This window comes from Microtus ochrogaster, chromosome 7 (assembly GCF_000317375.1).
Source record: "Microtus ochrogaster isolate Prairie Vole_2 chromosome 7, MicOch1.0, whole genome shotgun sequence".
Taxonomy (NCBI): domain Eukaryota; kingdom Metazoa; phylum Chordata; class Mammalia; order Rodentia; family Cricetidae; genus Microtus; species Microtus ochrogaster.
Genome location: NC_022014.1, coordinates 84,514,080 through 84,534,984, shown reverse-complemented (window position 1 = coordinate 84,534,984; position 20,905 = coordinate 84,514,080). Strand labels below are relative to the sequence as shown.

The 20,905-nt window shown below is 44.9% G+C and overlaps 1 protein-coding gene across 1 annotated transcript in view; it reads left to right on the top strand.

Moving 5' to 3' along the window:
- The first annotated feature begins 2,960 nt into the window (after window positions 1–2,960).
- Wdr45b (WD repeat domain 45B) overlaps window positions 2,961–20,905 on the top strand; it is a 24,513-nt gene continuing 6,568 nt past the window's right edge. The window contains exons 1-6 of the mRNA XM_005350916.2: window positions 2,961–3,139; window positions 9,638–9,712; window positions 12,958–13,059; window positions 15,180–15,267; window positions 16,701–16,795; window positions 18,104–18,294. Of these exons, the coding sequence (XP_005350973.1) occupies window positions 3,073–3,139; window positions 9,638–9,712; window positions 12,958–13,059; window positions 15,180–15,267; window positions 16,701–16,795; window positions 18,104–18,294 (618 nt within the window). The 5' untranslated portion in view covers window positions 2,961–3,072. The remainder of the gene's footprint in view (window positions 3,140–9,637; window positions 9,713–12,957; window positions 13,060–15,179; window positions 15,268–16,700; window positions 16,796–18,103; window positions 18,295–20,905) is intronic.

Sequence of the window (20,905 nt, the reverse complement as noted above, 5' to 3'; positions counted from 1 at the left end):
ATGGCTGCTGCCCCAGTTCTGGGTGCGGGGCTGATGGCTGCTGCCCCTGTTTTGGGTGCGGGGGCTAATGGCTGCTATCCCCGTTCTTGGGATGTTGGAGCATTTTTGCTGTAATAGTTAGACCAACCTGGAACTTCATAGTGATTTCCAAGATTAGAGTGAGACCTTGTCTCCACAAAATAAAGTGACGACAGCATCCATGTGTCTCCTGGCAAATGTCAGAGGTTATTGGAGCAGAGAGCTGTGGCCAGGCATTTCCCTACAGACGAAACCCTTGTCACTCTCTTGGCCAAAAACCCTACTGATTCTACAAAGGCTCAAGTCTAGGTCTCTTTTCTGGTCCTGCTACTTGGGAAGCAGGGCACAAGAAGGGATTAAATAGCAGAAAAAGTGAACTAAGATAAAGATCGGATATTCTATGATTTTTGTTAGTGATTTACAGATTTAACAATTTACAGGACTCCAGAGACATAGAAATGATGTCCTCAGAGAAGATGGAGCACAGCTGTGTGGTCCACTGAAGACTTGAAGCTAACGGGTGGGCATCCAGCTGTGTGGAGAAAGTTCCTTAAATGTCTTTCTCTCCCCTCTTCAGTGCTGCTGGGACGGATGGTGGGCTGTGCGGGAGAGAGCCCCAGCTAAGTCAGCCATTCCACATAGGTTCTTATGCCTCAGCTTAGGGAACACATCACATGCACATACCATGTCCAGACCTGTTTTTTTTGTAAACTCCTGGGACCTGGAGCCTTTTGGAAGCCTGATATCTATGGAACATACAGGCTGCCCAGAGGCTTTTTGCCTTTGTTCCCCAGGACCTTTGAGAGTGAACACAACCCTCGTGCATTTTGATTTTGAACCTCTGCCTTCCAGACTGCTGTAGAATAGATACATTTTTCACACCGAGTCTAACATAGTTTATTATGGGGACCTGAAAAAGCGATAGAGCCAGCAAGTGCTACAGCAAATTTCTGTAGAATGAAAGTTATCAAATGGAACATATTAAGAAAAGTATTTATGATGGGGCTGAGAGATGGCTCAGTGGTTGACAGCACTGGCTGTTCTTCCAGAGGTCCTGAGTTCAATTCCTAGCCATCTGTAATGAGATCTGGTGCCCTCTTCTGGCCTGCAGTCATTCAGACACAACACATAATCAATAAATAAATTCTTTTTTTTTTTTTTTAAAGTGTTCATGCTTTGGTGGTGAATACACAGAGAGTATAGCTGAAATGCAGGTTAAACCCCAGTGAACCTTTGTCATTTTCCCCTGTGGCATTCACTGGAAAGTCTGAGCATGGGTTCATTAATCCCAGGTGTATGAGCTTCTCTCCAAACTCTGAGATTAAAACATATCACACACGATTATGTCTTCATTTGCCCTGTGAAAATGGATGCATTGCAGAAATTTTCCTACCCAGAAAGCTTTTTTTTTAGCCTGATATTATTTAGGCTAAGAGATTGCTCAGTAGTTATGAGTATCCCCTGCTCTTACAGAGGACCTGAATTTGGTCCCCAGCATCCACATCTGGTGACTTATAACCACGTGTTAACTCCAGCTCTAGGGGAATCTAACTTCCTCTTCTGGCCCCCGAGGGTACCCTCACCCATATGGCATACACTTACATAGAAACACACACACTTAAAAAATAATAAATCTTTAAAATTTATGTAGACAAAGTAAGTGCATTATAGATGTCATGGTGGTGTTTGTTTTTTGCAAAAATTTGGAGATCCCAGACTCACTTTGCTGAGAAAAAAAGCTTCATCAAATTAAATGTGGGTTTCATAAGCAAAATCAAAGCTGCTTGTTAGTGAGGTAACTGAAATCAGGCTGTAAGGTGGGGGGGAGGGAGCTCACAAGCTCTCCCTGTGAGACTCACTTCTTTCCCAGGTTGTTGGATGGGGCAGAGAGATGGATGAGCATATCTTGGGTCATCTGAAGAACTCTCACAGAAAATTACCCAAGATGGGATAGTTTACAAATAACAGAAGCATTAGTCTCACAGTTTGGAAGTTCTGGAGGCCAAAACTTCAAGGACAGGACTCCTACATGATGGCTCGCTACTTCCAAGATGCTGTCTTTACTGGGGGAAAGGATGGTAAACTTAGGGAGAGGCCAATGAGGAAAGAAGGGATCCGGAGAATAGTAGCCATTCAAGTTGACTGTGGTCTAACTGGGGTCTAAACCTCTGTGACCAGGGCACCCCACTCAACAGCCCCCCACCCCGTGATTAGTGCGGAAGGCGGGGGTGGGGAAGAACTTTCCTACTAGGGTTGTGTCCTATGAGGCTCTTGGAGTGAGGAAGGTGTCTCTTGGGGGGATTTGTGTTTGTGGGAAGACGAGTCAGTCGGTTGGGGGAGCCCAGAAAGACACAGGAGATCGACTGTGTCGGTTTTTTTTTTTTTTTTTTTTTTTTTTTTGGTTTTTCGAGACAGGGTTTCTCTGTGGTTTTGGAGCCTGTCCTGGAACTACCTCTTGTAGTCCAGGCTGGTCTCGAACTCACAAAGATCCGCCTGCCTCTGCCTCCCGAGTGCTGGGATTAAAGGCGTGCGCCACCACCGCCCGGCTGACTGTGTCGGTTTCTTGGCGGGGGTCCGTTTCTTGGAAAACGCAAGTGCGAATTCAAGAAGGCTGCTTCTGGGGGAACGTGCGTTCCGTGGGAAGGCGGCCAGGGTTCCGGGAGAGTCTGCGACGTGGACAGGCGTGTCGGGCGCGGTCCCGTCGATCCTGCCCGGCTGTGTGAGAGCCAAGGCACCTACCTCCCTCCGCAGCTCCTCCTCCGATCCGTCCACCCCGCCCCTCACGTACGCGCTCGGCTTTCCCCGGCGACCAGCTTCCGAGGGCTGGAAAGTCTCCGGTGCACTGGGCTCGCAAGCTGCGCGCGCGCACGCGCACCAGCGAGCCCGCGCGCACTGACGACGCCCGCGCTGACGACACACGCAAGACGCAAGCCCCTAGGACCGTCGCTTCCGGCCGCGGCGGCCCTAGCGCCGCGCGACGGGGTAGATCGTCGGGTTTTGAGCGGAATGCGGTGCTGAGGGGCGAGGGACCCCCGCTCCCCCCGTGACGGCACCATGAACCTTCTGCCGTGTAACCCCCACGGCAACGGGCTGCTGTATGCCGGCTTCAACCAGGACCATGGTGAGACTCCGGGCCCGGCTCCGTGGCAGTAACCCCAGCCCTTCCGGGAGACCCCGACACTGCAGGGCCCCGGATCTGTCTGTCGCGAGTGTCCCCCTCGACCCTAACGGGAGACCTCGGTCACGCCCTGAGACCCCAGACTCTTGGGGGAGATCTCCAAACCACCCTGTATGGAGACATCCCCACCCCCCGCTTTTCCAGCCAGGGCAACCACAGCGTGGTGAGCACACCCCCCCAACCCACGTCCCTGCGGACGCGCTGCCTCTCCCCGCGGGCAGCCTCACTTTTTACCGGGTGCCTAGACCACGCAGGCTTACTGCTGGGCATAAGGGTCTTAAAGCTTTTACGTTGCCATCGGGTGTCGTCGAAGGTCCTACCGGTCACGGAGCGGCAGTTTGTCGTGGTTCTTGTGGGCTGGCATCTTGATGCGGGTCCCAGCAATATCCCTCTTCCTCCCCTCCGGTATTTTCTTCTGTTCAATAGAATGAAAAGACGTCTATGATTTGCCTTTTTGGGAGCTGCTCTATGAGTTTTGGGGTCTTGGGGGAGATTTTTTTTTTTTTATCACTGTGTGCTGTACTAAAAGATGTGGGCAGGAACCCCTGCCTCCGATGTCAAGTTCCCCTTTCTATTTTTTTTTCCTTGTTTTTTTCGGAACAGGGTTTCTCTATGTAACCCTGGGTGCCCTGGAACTCACTCTGTAGACCAGGTTGGCCTCAAGCTCTGATTCACCTGCCTCTGCCTCCTGTGAGCAATGATTAGAGTGCGGCCCTCCGCCCAGCTCTGTTACATTTTTCTAAATCTCCCCAAAGGAAGAGAAAAGCTTAAAGGCTGTTATTCTGGGCTTCTAAGAGTTTTAACATCTTGGCATTCAAAAATAAGATTTTTGAAGGCACTTAAGCAAATGTATGATTTCCTATCCCAGAAAAATGAGCTTAACTTGAATTCTGTTGTTGTTGGGACAGGATCTTGTTCTCTTGGCCAAGCTTATCTTGAGCCAAGGGATCTTCCTACCCACAGCCTCTGGGGTAGGTGGGATTACAAGGTTGATTCTACTACTGCCCCTGGCTAAGAAGATGATTTTTTTCCTTTAAAAAAAAAAAACCTTTAAGTTTATTTTTGAGACGGTTGCACTGTGTATCTCTGACTGTTCTGGACTCATAGAGATCCCCTCCCTATACCTCACACCTAGCCATTTTTGTTTTTGAGATAGAGTCTCACTCACTGTGTAAACTGTGCTGATCCTCCTGTTTCATATACCATACTCACACCATCACTCTTAAAATAATTTTTAAGTAATTTATTTTGAAGTGCTGGGGTACAAAAAAAAATAATTTTAAGTAGGTAGTACTATTGTGTATCTTATCTATATATATTTACTTGGAGTTCATGGGCTAGCTGTTTCAGGAGGTTTGAGGGATGCATTCAATATAATGAAAACCTGAAGGATAGCTATAATGTTTCTAAGGTAAACAAAGCTAAGGGGTAGAAAATGTCTGTCTTGTGACAGGTGTAGGAAGCTTTCCTTTAGATTTGGAGATGGGCAGATTTACTCTTGTCCTTTGAAGGCACTGGCAGTTCTTGGAAGACTGCAGTGTTGTAGAGCAGCCTGGGATTACTGACCTGGTGGCTGCTCTCTTAGGCTTGGTCCCATTGTGGGGACTGTGAAGAAACACAGTTAGCACAGCATGGTAGGGGTAAGACGTACAATGGGCATCCTCTGGCCAAACATTCTGAATTTAAGAGCAGGAAAAAAAAATCAGTATTTTTTAAAATAAATTTTGGTAATAAAACCTTTTACAGAATTAATAGTTATACAATTCCTTGAGAAATTCACTTTTAGCTGGGCATGACAGTGCATGCCTTTGACCCCAGCACTTGGGAAGCAGAAGCAGGCAAATCTCTTTTGAGTTTCAAGCTAGTTTGGTCTACAGAGTGAGTTCCAAGACAGCTAGACCCTGTCTCCAAAAACGAAAGAAAGAAAATAGCTTTTGAGCTGGCAAATTGTTGCAGTTACTTTTCTGTTGCCCTGATGAGCCACCTTGACAGTGGCACACCTTGTCTAACAAGCCCATATCTCCAAACCTTTCCCAGTTACACCAACTAGACAACAAGTATTTAATATATGAGCTGATGGGTGTTGCATGGAGGGGTCTGCTTGTTTGTCCTGGCCGCCTGGCTACCTTACACCCAAAATAACCACACAGAAACTGTATTCATTAAAACACTGCTTGGTCCATTAGCTCCAGCTTCTTATTGGCTAACTCTTACATCTCATTTTAACCCATTTCTATTAATCTGTGTATCGCTACATGGCAGTGGCTTACCGGGAAAGATTCAGCATGTCTGTCTCTGGCGGCTCCATGGTGTCTCTGTCTGCCTTCCTTCTCCCAGCATTCAGTTCAGTCCTCCCGCCTACCTAAGTTCTGCCCTATCAACAAGGCCAGGGAAGTTTCTTTATTCATTAACTAATGAAAGCAGCACATAGACAAAAGGACCTCCCACACCATTTCCCCTTTTCTGTTTAAACAAAAAGGAAGGCTTTAACTTTAACATAGTAAAATTACATATAAGAAAACAATTAGCAAGCAAGAATTGCAGTTACAATAGTTATATCTACTTTATCTTTTATCATAACTAAGGAAAACTATAACTATACATTCTTCAACTCCATCAAAGACTCCAGAAGGATATAATATTACCTAAGTAAACAGGAAATACATTGTAAACAACTTCCAAAACTCTAGCATTGACAGAGACATCTCACCGCCTGGACAGTGACCCAGAGTTCTGTACCATTGGGGCATCCATCTTCAGCCTACAGGCCCATAGTATCCAACAGACTTTTTCATAAAGCAGGAAATTCCAAAGACAGTTCAGTCGCTTTCTTCTGTGTCCTGCAGAATGTTTCGCAGACTCTTTCATGAATCAGGAACCCTGAAGGATCATCTCACCTTTAGGCAAGTTCAGCAGTCATTTCTCTGTGGGTCCTGCATGTCCAGTTAAGCAGTCCAGACTACAGTCTTGACTTATTATAAATGACTACCTTTTACATTGCATTCTTAAATGGGCTGCACAAACACAATGCCTTAATCAAGATCAGAAATATAAATATAACAAAATTGACCTTAAATTTGTCTCGATAAATGTCAGGGTTTCTGTCCTGACAATTGCTAAGTCCCAAAGAAATCACACGAGGTCTGCATTAGTTATAAACTGTTGGCCTAGTATCTCAGGCTTCTTATTGACTCATAACTTATATTAGCCCATTATTTTTATCTGTATTAGCCACATGGCTCAGTTCCTTTTTCAGCAATGACATCTTGCTTCTTCTGTGGCAGAGTCACAACTGCTGAATAAGCTTTCCTCTTCCCAGAATTGTACTGTTCTCATCGCCCTGCCTCTACTTCCTGCCTGGTTGTCCTGCCTATACTTCCTGCCAGGCTACTGGCCAATCAGTGTTTATTTAAAATATAATTGACAGGATACCATTGTCCCACAGCAAATAAACCAAGATCCATACCAAAGCAAATTATTCATATCTATGTCATATCTCTTTTAAATGTAAACAAACATTTATAGTCAGTATTTGGGAATATGGGCATAGATTTGTCCATACTGCTTCCTGCTGTTTGGGGGTGCTGTTAATTAGGTCTTTCATGGTATATCCTGTGTGCTAGGTTCATTCCAGTCAGCAGTTGGGCAAAGTAATTTTTTGAGGGTGTTCATGGTGACCTTTCAGGGGGGCGTGGTCTGTGAAACCATATTTGCCTGGAAGCAATCCACAGGTTCTCGTCTTCTGTAAGCAAAAGAGGAACCTCTTTTTCCCAAGCAACATGTCGTTAGACCCAAATTCTGAAGTCAAGATACCCTTAGAATATACATGCTGGTTTAGATTAGCAGCCCATACAGTGAAATGTCTCTCTGTACTTAGCTCCTTCACAGTCAAAAAAATTCAAAGAAAAACACAACAATATACAGAATCCAGACTCTCTGAATTTTCCATTTTTACGTGGCTTATTTTTCTTTACTCCTTTTAATCTATCACTATTTGTACTCTGCCTCTTTAAAGACTTTACCCCTTTTTTAAGCATTAACTTTATTTTGTGACTCTATACTCTTCCTCTCTCTCCCAAGCCTGCATACATTTATCCAACACTGTGACCCATTTAGAGGTCTTTTATGTCTGAATCTGTAATTCTTGACTGTCCAGGAGCATGTCTTAAAATGATAAGTGCTTCTTAAAAACTCAAGTTGTGCCATTAGTAGGGGTAATACGGTACTACCTATTTGCCTGCCCAGTTTAAAACTTAAGCCGTGCTATTACTATGACATATATGGTAGTTTCAGCTAGCTCTGCACAGTCCAGCATGGTGGAGCTGCTTGCGTCTCTGAGCTGAGCACACTGCTCAAGTTCCAGGTACACTGTCAGTCCAGATGCCATCAAGCAAGCTGCATGCAGATGCTGCTCACAAACCCAACTCAGATGCTCTGTAGCCAGACCTGCCTAAAACAGTCAGGGCTCGCGCTGGCAGTGGCCCAGACAGCCAGCATTTTAAAACCGCTACTTTTTCCTGCTGCGGCTGAGTCAGGAAAATCTCCCTTAAGGGAGCCAGTAAAGAGCAAAAAGCTGTGTTAAACTCTCTGTTTTTGTGTTTAAAATTAAGCTCTCTCAGGTGTTTAAAGTGGATTTAGTTCCTCACGTTGATGCCAATTGTTGCATGGAGGGGCCTGCTTGTTTGTCCTGGCCGCCCAGCTGGCTTACACACAAAATAACCACACAGAAATTGTATTTATTAAAACAGGGCCCATTAGCTCTAACTTCTTATTGGCTAACTGTTACATCTCAGTTTAACCCATTTTTATTAATCTGTGTATCACTACGTGGCAGTGGCATACGGGAAAGATTCAGCACGTCTGTCTCTGGCGGCTCCATGGTGCCGCATTCCTTCTCCCAGCATTCCGTTCCATCTTCCCCACCTACCTAAGTTCTGCCCTATCACCAGGCCAGGGAAGTTTCTTTATTCATTAACCAATGAAAGCTGCACATGGACAGATGGAGGCCATTCTTACTCAGACAGTCACAGGAATGTAGCTCGGTTAATGGAGTGCATGCCTAGCTCTCATGAGGTCATGGCTTTGGACCAATACTAGGGATGGTGGTAGAGTCCTGTAATCTCAGCACTGGGGAAGTGGAGGCCGGAGGATCAGGAGTCCCAAGGTCTCTTGCTAGAGTAGCCTTATGCGTTGAGTCTGTTACAACTTGGTTTGGCTTATACTGATTTGTAGATTTGCTCTTTTTGTTTTGTTTTGTTTTTGGTGAATTGTTTTTGTTTGTTTGTTTATTTGTTTTGGTTGGTTTTCTTTTGTTTTGGTTTCAACTTTTTTTTTTTTTTGGTTTGTTTTTTTGAGACAGGGTTACTCTGTGTAGCCCTAACTGTCCTGGAACTCTGCAGACCAGGCTGGCCTCAAACTCAGAGATCCTCCTGCCTCTGCCTCCCCTGTGTTGGGAATAGAAAGCATACACCATCACCGACTGGCTGCTCTTGGTGGGTTTGGAGATCATTTGTTCATGCAGAGGCCAGAGGCAGGCAGCAGGTGTCTTCTCTGTCTCTGGAGGTGAAGCGTGGACTAGAGCTGGAACCACAGAGAACCTTTGCCTCCCTTAACCCACTGCCGTGAGGAACCAAACTGCACCATTGAATTGGGAGGAAAAGATGAAGAGTTTCCTTGTCTCAGCTGAAGCTTGAGTTCAGTAATAGTTGAAGTTAATTAGTGTGGTTTTATAGGAATCACCATATCATCCTGAGACCTGGGTGGTTTTTTGTTTTTTGGGTGTTTTGTTTTGTTTTTTGAGACAGGATTTCCCAGGAACTAGCTCTTGTAGACCAGGCTGGCCTCGAACTCACAGATCTGCCTGCCTCTGCCCCCCTAGTGCTGGGATTAAAGGCGTGCGCCATCACCACCCGTCCTGGGTGTTTTTTCAGTTCCTAGCAGTACCTTTTATTTGGACCTTGACAATCTCAGTATGTGACTTGGAGACAGTGACTGACTGGGATGTCCTAAGTCAATCACTGCTTGTGACTGTGACAGGAGTTTGAGGAGTCTGAACAATCAAGAGTGAGGTCCCAGGAGACCTCAGGATTGCTCTCTAGGAGGTCACCGTGGAGTTGGAAAAGAGCAGCCTCCACCCTGTCTCCTAGCACTGCACATCCCTAACATTATACCTGACACAGCACTCAAGCACTGTGTTGTGGAAGGGGAGTCTGGTGAGAGTCTGGCGCAAGTGAGAGGTGTGTCCGGTGCTTAAGCAGAAACCTGGCCCACTGGAATGCCAGAGAAGGGCCCAGAGCGGGGAAACTGCATGGTAAATTCCAGGTCGCTGTGGCTTAGTACACAGCATATATGGTTTGAACATGTGACAGAAGCTTCCCTGGACCCCTTCTGCTGGCAACAGCCCTGGGGATTAACATGTCTCTTCCATGTTTCTTACTTTAGGATGTTTTGCATGTGGAATGGAAAATGGATTCCGAGTCTATAACACCGATCCACTCAAAGAAAAAGAGAAACAAGGTACGGTATGGCGATCGTTTCCTGAATTCCCCCTTAGCCCTCAGTCTAGAGAGAAGACCTTGACCTTCTGTAAACGGGGTGACCATGGTTCTCTTCCCCTCACGTCCTCAGCCTGCTGCCTCTGCTGGGAAGGATAAGGTGTATTTAATGCACTTTTCTTCCTGAATGTAAAACTAGAGACATCAGATCATGGGTTTAATCCCAGTTATGTAAATGTCCAGCATTTACAAAGTATTAATAGCTGGGTTTAATGGCACATATCTGTAACCCTGGCATTCAGATCATAGCGCTCAGAAAGCTGCTGTAGAAGGATTGTGAGTGAGTTCAAGACCAAGCAGGGCTTCATAACAAAACAGTCTGGAAAGAGAAAATTTTTCTTTATAATGATAAACTATAATTCTTCCTACTTATTTCAATATCTTTTTTTTTTTTTCCCGAGACAGAGTTTTGCTGTGTAGACCAGACTGGCCTCACACTCAAGAGACCCACCTGCCTGTGCCTCCACCACTAACGCCTAGCTATTTTGGTGTCTTGATCCATGTTTTGTTTTTTTATTTAAAATTTGTGTGTGTGTGTGTGTGTGTGTGTGTGTGTGTGTGTGTGTGTGTAATGAATGTATGTCTGTGTACTTCATGCATGCCTGGCTCACAAGAGACCAGAAGAGGGCATTGGGTTCCCTGGAACTGGAGTTACAGGCAGTTGAGAGCTACAAGTGCTGGCAGTCAAAGCTGGGCCCTTGGGAAGAGCAGCCACTATTCTTAACTGCTAAGCCATCTTTCTAGCTCCTTAGTCTGTGTTTTCATAAAACAAAAATTTTCAAAAGCTGGAACTAGAAATTGTATAGATAAATAAAATAATTGTGCTTTTCATTTTTATGATTAATTTTGATAAGTAGAGTTATTTTCAGCTTACTTTCTCATCCTATATATTTTTTCTTAAATGTTTGTCAGTTCCTGGTCCTTAACTACTGGGATAATAAAGCATTAACAATAAGTGAACAAATTTTAGATAAATTATTGAAAATGAAGAATCATGGGGCTGGAGAGATGGCTCAGCGGTTAAGAGCATTGCCTGCTCTTCCAAAGGTCCTGAGTTCAATTCCCAGCAACCACATGGTGGCTCACAACTATCTGTAATGAGGTCTGGTGCCCTCTCCTGGCCTGCAGGGATACAGACAGAATATTGTATACATAATAAATAAATACATATTTAAAAAAAGAAAATGAAGAATCATAACCATTTCTCTCCAAAGTTGGGTTTTAAATTTTCTGATTCCAGTACTATCTTAGCTCTATAAAAGAAAATTATCATCCCGCTGAAGTTGCACATATCTGTAATCCCAGTGCTCTGGAGGCTGAGGCAGAGAAGTGTGAGTTCTAGCTGTAAAGTGGGGCCCTGACTAATAAAGCACCAGTGGATATGGTGGTGTGAGCTTTTAATCTCTGCACTCTCTACAGAGTGAGAGCCCTGTCTCGGACTGAAAACAGATACTGTCTTCTATTCCTTCATGAAACACCATAGCAACTTGGAGAGGAAAGGGTTTATTCAACTTTTATACCCCACGTAACTGTCCGTTGATAGAAGTCAAGGCAGAAACTCAACAAGCCAGGAACCTGGAGGCAGGAGCTGGTGCAGAGGCTGTGGAGGGTGCTGCTTACTGGTTTACTCCCTGTGGCTTGCTCAGCCTCGTTTCTCATAGAATTCGGGACCATTAATCCAGGGGTGCCACCACCCACAATGGGCTGGACTTTTCTCATCAACCAGCCATTAATTAAGAAAATGCTCTACAGGCTGACGTACAACCAAATGTTATGGAGGCATTTTCTCAATTGGGGTTCCCTCTTCTCAGATTACTCTTGTTTGTGTCAAGTTGACATACAACTAACCATACAGACATCAATACTAAAAGTACAATCGCTGTGATTCAACAGTAATGCGTTAACAGTAATGAGTTATTTGTGATCAGCTGACCCACCCACCCTCCCTTCTTTCCCACCCAGGGCCTTATGCATACAAAGCAGCTGCTCCCTTGAGCTGCATCTCTTAGTACAATAGACGGTTAGAATAGTTCTCATGCATACACGTAAACACCCCACACATGAAGTCACGGATTGACTTAGCCTTTGCTTTAGGGCTTCTAGTATACTTCTTCCATTTGTTGGTTTATTTACTTGTGAGACTGTCTTTGTATATAGTATAAACTAGCTTTGTGCTCTTCAACATGTGCAGTGTTGGGTGCACATGCTGAAGTCAAAGTTTTGTGGGTTCTGTTCTCTTCTACATTTATATAGGTTCTGGGGATCAAACTCAGATAGTCGGGCTTTGCATGGCAAGCTCTGTACCAACTGAGCCATCTTGCACTCTTAATCCTCCTGCCTCAGCCTCCTGAGTACTGGAGTTACAGGTGTGCACCACAACTGCTTACTTCTCCAAAATCTATAGAACTTGTTGCATCTTAAAATATGAATTTGGGAGCTGGTTGTGATGGTGCACACCCTTAGCTCTCGGGAGGCAGAGGAGGAGGATCTCTGTGAGTTCTAGGCCTTTTGGGATACATAGTGAGCTCCTGGACAGCCAGGGTTATATAGAGACCCTGTCTTAAAGAAAAAGAGAAAAAGAGAGAGATTTTTCCAGGTATATATGTGTACACACACACATACACATTTTCCACTTTTACTCAATTAGTTTCTCAGGGAATTTGTTCTTAGCTCTCAAGAGACTGTTGCTCACAATGACAGAAACTTGAGAGAAGTCAGGAAAGCCTGTTTTCTGAGGTAGTCACCATCTCTACTTCAGATGGTATTTGGTTACAAATTGATGATTAAGAATAAAATGCTAGGACCTGAAGGGATGGCTTAGCAGTCAAGATTGATTCTTAGCACCACATGGCAGCTCACGACTTTGTACGATTCCAGTTCCAGGATTTCCTAATACCCTCTGCTAGCCTCTGCGGGCATCAGGCACACACGTCGTACACAGATGTGACACAGGCAAAGCACCCACACACTTGAAATAGTGTGGGAATGAAATGCTGGCTAGGTCAGCTGTGGTGGTATGTATTTTAATCTTAGCACTCAGAAGGCAGAGGCAGGCAAAGCTCTTAAGTTTTAAGCAGGGCTTAGAGCCAGGGCTTTCATAGTGAGACCCTGCTCAAAAACAAGTAAATAAATGAGTGGAGTGCTTAGCGTTGCATGTTGTCACTTTCCCATCTGCTAAACATTTTAACTTTTAAATTATCATTTCAGAATTTTTAGAAGGAGGAGTTGGCCACGTGGAAATGTTATTTCGCTGTAACTATTTAGCTTTAGTTGGTGGTGGAAAAAAGCCGAAATATCCTCCCAACAAAGGTACAGTAGTCCTGTCTTTAAAACCTTGCCATGTATGTCTTGGTGCCTGAATTTTGTAGAGCGTCTTATGTCTGTAACCATGTGAGAGCCTCTCTAGTAGTCCTCTGGGGTGTTGAAAACCACTGGGAAAGGAGCTTCCAGAGAGTAGGTGGAGGTCAACTGTTAATGACTGAGGTTTGCTTCACCTGTAGGTGGGTAGTGGTGTAACTGTGATTGGTAAAGCAAAGTCTAGGGAAGTTTTTTTTCCCCTGCTGAAAGCCATGGACTCATAGAAACATTAACTTGTTGTTCACATAGAACAAAGAGCCAGGTTGGCTGTGGGTGCATGGGTTACAGTATTGGTGTGGATCTGTTGTTTTATATATATATATATATATGTTAGAGGAAATTACAGTTGAGAGGTATGGCCCTCCTAAAATTTCTTTTCACTGTAGACATCACACCCTTGGTTGAGCTAATCTAGCTTTTGTTAGAAGGAGGAAGTGAGCACAGCTGGTCCCATCTGAAGGAAGAAAGCGTGAGGGGAAAAGACCTGAAAAGGAGAGAGAAAAGCACAGGGAAGATGGCGGGTTACTTGAGAATGAAGTGGGGCGCGTCTTGGGGATGAGGGAGACTAAGTGTAGGTGGAAGTTTCTGTCCTGCCTGGTCCTGCAGCTGTTCAGTCCCAACAAAACACACAGATGCTTATATTAATTATAAATTGGTTGACTTGACCTGTTAGCTCAGGCTTATTATTAACTAGCTGTTACAACTCAAGTTAACCAATAACTTTTGTCTATGTTAGCCACATGGCTTGGTACCTTACTCAATGAGGTCTTCTCATCTCATTCCTGTCCATCTGGGTGGTGACTGCGGACTGCCTTCCTTCTTCCCAGAATTCTCCTAGTCTGGTCGCCGGGCCTGTACTTCCTGCCTGGCTACTGGCCAGTCAGCGTTTTATTAAACCAAAAAGACTGACAAATCTTTACAAGAGCATTATCCCACAGCAACTAAGTGGTAGTTGAGGGTGTACTGGGAGGGTAAGCTAGTTTCTGGTAAAGAATTGGAATAGCTCGTGTCTGATATAGGAAAAAAAGAAAGGATTGTGAGGGCGGGAAAGTACCTTGGGTGTCTTGAGGCTTTGTTTCTATTACCGAGTTCCCAAAAAGGAAAGAAAGGGGACCATGTACAGAGGCAGAGGTGATTATGGGTCCTAGGCTTGCCGTTCTCAGTGGAGCTCTGTGCACACGGGAAACAGCCAGCACTCAGGTGAGGTTGGCCCTGCAGTTCTGCCTTTGTTTTAGAGAGATGAAAAAGTAGTATGGTTATGGGTAGGGATCTTGCCCCTCCCCTTTTCTTCATGCTAAGTCTTATATTCCCTACTATCTATCATCATTTTTAAAGATTTTAAAAATTATTTATTTATGCATGGGGTAAGGAAGAGAAGTTTCAGAAACTGGTTTTCTTTCCACCATGTGGGTTCGGTGGGTTCCAGGTAGTGAACTCAGGTTATCAGACTCAGCACAGAAACTTTACCTATTGAGCCTTCTCTTTGCCACCTGCCGGTTCCTTCTCCTGCTTTCCCCCCTACTCTCCCCTTTTCTTTATGGTGCTAGGAACTGAACCTAGGCCTCCAAAGGCATGCTAGACAATACTCAACAGTGAGCTATCTTCCCAGCCGGTTTTTAAAAATCTGTTTCTGTACATGTGTGTTTGAGTGTACACCACATGTTTGTGAGTGCCAGAGGAGGCCAGAAGAGGACATTGGAGTCCCTGGACCTGGAATTATAGGTGATTGGGAGTTACCAGACGTGGGTGCTCAGAACTGAACCTGAGTCCACTGGAAGAGCAGAAAGCACTGTTAACCACCAGGCCATCTCCAGCCCCCTTTTCACTCTCTCTGGCACTGAAACACTTCGACAAGTTTAGCTCATTCAGGTGAAGCAGGCTTGAGTGTGTAGACAGGTAGGTTTCCTAAGACCTTGGTTGTGCTTGTGTGAGTTGGGAAGGGTTCTGAGGGCTAGCTCCACCTAGCCTTGCAAGCCTGGCCATACCCTGCCGTTTGGCCTCACGTGTCAGATGCCACCTGCAGCTCTGCACTGTGGGCCACTTGTGACGCCATATTCACTCTGGTGTTTCAGTGATGATCTGGGATGACCTGAAGAAGAAGACAGTCATCGAGATAGAGTTCTCCACAGAGGTCAAAGCTGTCAAGTTGCGGAGAGATAGGTGGGTTCAGTGGTAATTTTGTAAGTGGAGTTTCTTTTCCTGAAAAAACAGATACAGTGATTTTCTGTGGAATAGTGTATTGAAATGTCAGTAACTAGTTTATGACCCATAGCAGAAGAGGGTGGCTTTTTTTTTTTTTTTTGGTCACTGTTTTTTGTTTGTTTGTTTTTTACTTTGTTTTTGTTTCTTCTGCCTTGAAGAAGGCTGGAAATTTGATTGGCTGCTAGATTCTGCAGAGGGATGTTCTGGGTAGGCATGGGGATGTCCCAGGTCTGCATGTCAGCACCGCCGCAGTGTCAGCCGGGCTTTGTCAATTGCTACCTTTTACTGGCTGTCCCGTGTAGAGGAGAACTTGGAGGCTGATCTTGTCATTGACTCTTTCCTGCTGAAAGTAGCAGGCCCTGCCCAGCCTTGCCTTACAGAGCTTACCCTGTTAGCTTGTTGACTGGGAGAAAGAAGAGCTTCATCACTATGCCTTGTGTTTTCACTTGATGTGATTTATGTGTCATGTTCCTAAGATTTCCCTGTATGTCAGCTGTAGCTGTAGAATTGAGTGTATGTGGGAGCTGCTCCTGCATCATTCTTAGCTTAGTTATGGTAGTGTTTAGAGGCTGTAATAATGCAAATATTTGACCCAAAATAATAATTTTCTACTTGTAAATTTTTTGGGTGGTGTTTTGTTCTGTTTTTGTTTTAGTTTGTTGATCAGGGTTTTTTTTTTTAACTAGGTAGCCCAAGCTGGCCCTAAAGTCTTTCTATTCTGTCTCAGCTTTCCAGGTGGCAGGAGGGGCTTCTCAGGCTTGTGCCACAACTCCTGGTACAATTTCCTTAATTATAGAAATGTTTTAAGAGTAAGAGTGTAATTCTGTGATGTGTCTCACCTTGCTAATGCTCTAGTTGAGATGTCTGTCTGCTCATGAAGTTCCTCTGAGAGTGACCTCTGAAGGATGGTGGACCCATCCAGCTGTGCTCTGAAGGATGGTGGGCCCTTCCAGCTGTGCTCAGCCCCTATGCTTTTGCTTCTTGGCCACATTGGACCTGTTTGTAACAGGAATGGTGGCACACACCTATAATCTCAACACTTGGGAAATGAAGGCAAGAGGATAAAGAGTTAAGGCCACCCTCGAGTATGTAACAAGTTCAAGGCCACTTCGGGCTGTATGAGACCCTAACTCAAAAAAAAAAAAAAAACAAAAAAACACAAAGTAGGTGTGTTGCTAGACACTTACAATCCCAGCACTCGGGGATCAGACAAGAGGACCCCTGTCAATTTGAGACTGAAGCCAGCTGAGACCCTGACAAAAAATAAAAACAAGCCCAGTCATTTTTGTGTGAGGTATCCTGTGTTTCTGAGTTTCACAGTGGGAACAGAAATCTCAAAATGCTTATTTTATTTTTGAGGAGAGGAGCTCTGATTGCATTTTTCTTTTCAGAATTGTTGTGGTTCTGGACTCCATGATTAAGGTGTTTACATTCACACACAATCCCCATCAGCTGCACGTCTTTGAAACCTGCTATAACCCTAAAGGTGAGAACTGGAGAGGAAGGCAGCAGTGGGGACACAGAAGAGGCTGGGTGCCCTGTGCGCACTCAGACAAGCGCGGGAGTGCTAGCTTTTCCTCCCTGCCTGCCCGAGCTCCCTTAGCATCCTGGATACCACACCCTTACCACAGTCTTGGGGTTCTTCCTCTGCTGACTGCCTACGTAGCTAACCACACTGGGAGCTGCTGAGCTCTGGCCTTTTCTTCTTTTTTGAGTAGACTTTTTGTAACTGACTTACGTATCCAATCTCACCCTCATACTGTCGCAGAAATGGTCATTTCCCTTCAGTCATGTTGTGCTATAAATTGCATGCTTACCCCATCTTTCCCTTCATTTTTCTCTTTTCCTTTTCTCTCTTACCTCTTTTTTTTTTGTTTTGAGTGAAGTCTTGCTAGGCTAGTCCTGAACTTCAGGACTCGACTGCTCCTGACTCAGCTCCCAGAGTAGCTGACACACTAGCCAGGAAGTACATGTTCAGCTCTCTGAATACTTGTGTTTATTGAGACAGGTTCTCATAGCCTAGGCTGGCCTCCTACACACACTCCTGCCGCAGCCTCCTGAGTGCTGGGATTTTGCAGGTGCTGTGCTCCACCGCACCCTGCTGAGAACTATTGTTTTTGATACAGGGTATTGTTTTTGTCTTGTGTATTACATTACTTTGGTTCCCTTTGTTTTGATGAGTAAGAATCAAAAGTCTCTTTTGGACTTTCCATTCTTTTCCAGTGATCCATATACTGGTACCACTCTGCCATTATTGCTGAAACTTTAAAATTAATCTTCCAGTCTTACTTTATACATTTACATTTTTTGTGCATTTTGGGGGCGTCTTTTAGGACCTTTCTTCCTCATAACCCTCCCTGTCAGCTTGTGTGCTGAGGGTTTAGCTGTGGATGAGTTAGACAGGCAAAGCTGGCTTTTCCAACCATGGCCTTGGGAAGTATGTCTGGGTCTCTGCATGTTGTGCTACATCTTTGTCTAGATTGACTCTTAGTATTTGAGAGTTTGTGTTATTGCTGATGGAGTAGTTCTTAAATTCTGTAATTTTTGTTGTATTCTCAGTAGCTGGCATTATGGAAGACGGACGCCTGATAGATAAATGTGTTGAGTAGTAAATTGTTCAGCAAGTGTTCCCTGTGTAAGCAGGTCTCATGGGCAGCAGCTTGGTCAGCCCCAAGACTCTTTCCAGTCAGTGACTATTCCAAGGTCGATACACTCCACAAATAGTTGACTTGTGGCTGAGGAAACAGGCTTAGCCAGTGTTGTCTTCCAACCAGTTCCCTCTGTCTCTGCATAGGTCTCTGTGTCCTGTGTCCCAACAGTAACAACTCCCTTCTCGCCTTCCCTGGCACTCACACCGGCCACGTACAGCTTGTGGACCTGGCCAGCACCGAGAAGCCACCAGTGGACATTCCCGCACATGAGGGCGTCCTGAGCTGCATTGCTCTCAACCTGCAGGGAACACGAATTGCAACTGCATCTGAAAAAGTAAGTGCAGGCCTCCATGCCAGTGAGATCTGACTGTGGGTCAGGGTCTAGGCCAGGCCTCCAACATTGTCTGCTTTACTTCCTGTTCCTTACAAACCCAGTAAAGACAGACTGCTAACAGGGGCCCTCGGAAGACTGAGGCGGACTTAGGTCTTGGTTTTCTGGTGACACTGCCTAAGGATACTTCCTCATTGACTTAACCACAGATGAGACTTTGGCACATTGACGGTTCTGTTGGTTCCTTTCTGGTGCTGGGATAAAGCTCCACGACCAGCAGCAGCCATGGAAGGGTTTGTTTTGACTTTCAGAGGGAGAATCCATAACAACAGATGAAGCTGAGAGGTTGCATGGGGTGGGCAGTGGGTTTCCAAAGCCGACCCCAGTGCTGTACTTCCTCCAGCAAGCTTCTAGCTCCTAAAGATTCCATACTCTCCACAGGCAGTAACAGCTACTGGGGCTAAGTGTTAAGACATTTGAGCCTATAGGGGAATGTTGCTCACTCAAACCCCCATAACCGTGTTGTCCTTTATTTTTGTCTGAAGTGAAAACCAAAAATTTATACCTATTTTTAGATTATTTGACGGGGGAGCATGAGGGATGGAGGGTAGCTTTGTAGAACTGGTTTTCTTTCTGTATTTGTGTGGGTTCCAGGCATTGAACTCTGGTTGCCAAGTTTGTGCTACAAGTACCTTTATCTGCTGACCACTGTATAAGCTTCTGAAAATTAGTTTTTGTTTTTGTTTTTTTTTTACTATGGTTTCCACTTAGGACAGTAAGCTCAACTTCACCTTGTAGGAAATTATTAATTAAAGTGAGCCCACAAGCCAGTGGTGTTTCTATCAGTGGATTCAGCCTTCTGGGAGAAGTCACAGTTAGACTCTGCCCTGCCTAGTTGTTTCCTGAGCTGTTGTTAACAGACAGCAGTGGTCAGTGTATCTGTGGACATACAGCAGAGAGTTAGCAAGTCTACTTCTTCCTGTCCTGGTTACCAAGAGGCCTAGGTATCTGCCTCAGCCTCTCAAGTGCTGGAATTACAGCTGACTGGACAAGGACTGTTTTTATGGATTTAGAAACGGGAATGAAGCTCAGTTGATAGAATGCTTACCTAACTCTATACAATTCCCTGAATGTGCTCTCCAGAGCTACACTAACCATGGTGGTGCACACCTTTAGTCCCCGCACTGGGAGGCAGAGGCTCTAGACGTTCCAGGCCTGGTCTGGTGGTGGCACATGCCTTTATCTCAGCACTTGGCTTGTCTGGTCCACGTAGACCAGCGAGAGCTACATAGTGAGACCCTGCCTCAAAACAAAAGGAGGTGGGCCATAATGATGCATACCTGTTACCAGTACTTAGGCGGTGGGGATAAAAGAATCAATTCTTGGCCAGTCTGGTATGTATAAGATCCTGTCTTCAAAATTAAACAAACAAACAAACAATAAATAAATAGAAACTGGTGTCGGTAGGATGGGCTTATCTGGCAAAGGATTTTTTAAAAATTCTTTTACCCTTAGATTCTTCATTTTCAACTCCCTACACCTCAGTTACACGTATGCAGGTGATCGTGTGCACATGCGTGTGTGACTAGAGGTCAACTTCAGATGTTCTTCACATAGCCATGTTTTTGAGATGGTCTGTTATTGGCCTGGAACTTACCAAGTCAGCTATGCTGACTACCAGTGAACACTAGTGACCCCGCCATCTCCACATCCCTGGCGCTGAGGTTACAGATGTGTGCCATTCCTGACTTTTTAAAAATGAGTTTTGTACGCTCCTGGTACTTGCACAGTAAGTACTTCCCTTGTTGGGCTTGCTAGCCAGTCATTGTAGCTGAAATAATGAGACCCAGGTTCAGTGAGAGAATCTGGGTCAAAAAATAAAGTTGAGGGCCATGGAGAAAGGACCGAACATTTACCCTTGGCCTCTAATTGTGTGTGTACAGCTGTGGACACCCTCACTAGATCACACACATCAGAATCCATTAGAAATGTGGGACATGTGTGTTCTTTTTTGTTTTCTCAACTCGGCAGAACTTTGTATATTTACCAATGTGGCTTAGATAAAACTCAGGCTTTATGCACACACTGGGCTGACCCCAGAGTCAGCTTATGATGATTTGACTTGAATTTTCTTATCAGCTTTATAGTGACAATAAAACTACACATTCACTACAAACTTGACTCTGAATTTTGGTATTTTCCTTTCTTTTCTCCTTCCTTCCTTCCTTCCTTCCTTCCTTCCTTCCTTCCTTCCTTCCTTCTTTCTGTCCTTCTTTTCTTCCTTCATTTTATTTTTGTTTTGAGCCAGGGTTTCCCTTGTGTAACAGCCCTGAGGGTCCTGGAACTCATTCTGTAGACCAGGCTGACCTCAAACTAATAGAAATCTTCCTGCCCAGTCTCCCAAGTGCTAGGATTAAAGGTGCGTGCCTCAAGTCCAGCAGAAATTCGGTTTAATTATTTATTTGCTTGTTTGTTTGCTTTGTTTTGATTTTTTTGAGACAGTTTTTTTTTTTAATGGTTTTTCTGTGTATCCCTGGCTATTCTCAAACTCTCTCTGTAGACCAGGGTGACCTTGAACTCACAGAGATCTGCCTGCCTCTGCTTCCTAATTTAA